At 48.5% G+C, this 1,059-nt stretch overlaps 1 protein-coding gene across 1 annotated transcript in view; it reads right to left on the minus strand.

Moving 5' to 3' along the window:
- Nucleotides 1–473, minus strand: part of TMEM114 (transmembrane protein 114) — a 28,145-nt gene extending 27,672 nt beyond the window's left edge. The window contains exon 1 of the mRNA XM_007939723.1: nucleotides 390–473. Coding sequence (XP_007937914.1) covers nucleotides 390–473 — 84 coding nt within the window. The remainder of the gene's footprint in view (nucleotides 1–389) is intronic.
- Between the last annotated feature and the right edge of the window lie 586 nt (nucleotides 474–1,059).

Genomic DNA, 1,059 nt, shown 5'->3' on the forward strand with positions numbered 1-1,059 from the left:
ACTCATAGCAACCCCTCCTTGGGTTTCCAAGGTGGTATCACTACGGAAGTAGATTGCCCAATCTTCCTTCCAAGGAGTGGCTGGTGGGTTTGAACCGCCAGCCGTCTGGTTAGCAGTCAAGTGCCTTAGGCAAATCCTGATTCTGTCATCTTCACTACCAGTCTTCTTTCTACATCACCATCTCCACCACCATCACTACCATTATCATCACCAGAACAATTAGCAGCACCACCACCACCACTAGAATCACTACCATTATCACCACCATCACCACCATAACCAACACTATCACTACCACCACCACCATCATCACCACCACCATCACTAATGTTACCACTATCACCACCACTATCACCACTATCACCATCACCACCAGAACAATCAATCACCAGGACCACCACTGGCACCAGCACCATCACTACCAACACCACCACCACTAGAATCACTACCACTATCACCACCATCACCACCATAACCAACACCATCACTACCACCACCATCACCAACATCATCACTACCACCACCACCACCACTACCACCACCATAATCATCCCACAGTCACCACCATCACCATCACTACCATTATCACCACCATCACCACCATAACCAACACCATCACTACCACCACTACCAGTCATCATGACCACCACCACCATAATCACTACCACGGTCACCACCACTACCACTGTGGTAGTTCAGTTTGTGTGTCAACTTGGCTGGGCCTGGTTGAATGGCTGGGCAGCTAATGGTAGTTATTCATATGATGAGAATGGCAATCAGCTCCATGATGGGATCTATCATAAGCAGCTGAGTAGCTGCCTCTGGAATGTGGTCTGCTTCCTATATATAAGGAGAAGCCTTAGGAATGGTCTCTAGCCTATAGCACACTTGGACCCTGCATGTAGTCGTGTCATTGTTCAGCAGCCTGCCATGCTCTGCCAACCTTGGGACTTACAATGGACTTAATTTAATGGCCTGTCGTGTGGTTCAGTAACATCAGGACTGTGCCTTTTTACTTGTCAACTTTGGGCTTGGCAGCCTTCACAGCCAGCAGCTGTA

Source organism: Orycteropus afer, unplaced genomic scaffold, assembly GCF_000298275.1.
Source record: "Orycteropus afer afer isolate SDZICR_OR568_19922 unplaced genomic scaffold, OryAfe1.0 scaffold00061, whole genome shotgun sequence".
NCBI lineage: Eukaryota > Metazoa > Chordata > Mammalia > Tubulidentata > Orycteropodidae > Orycteropus > Orycteropus afer.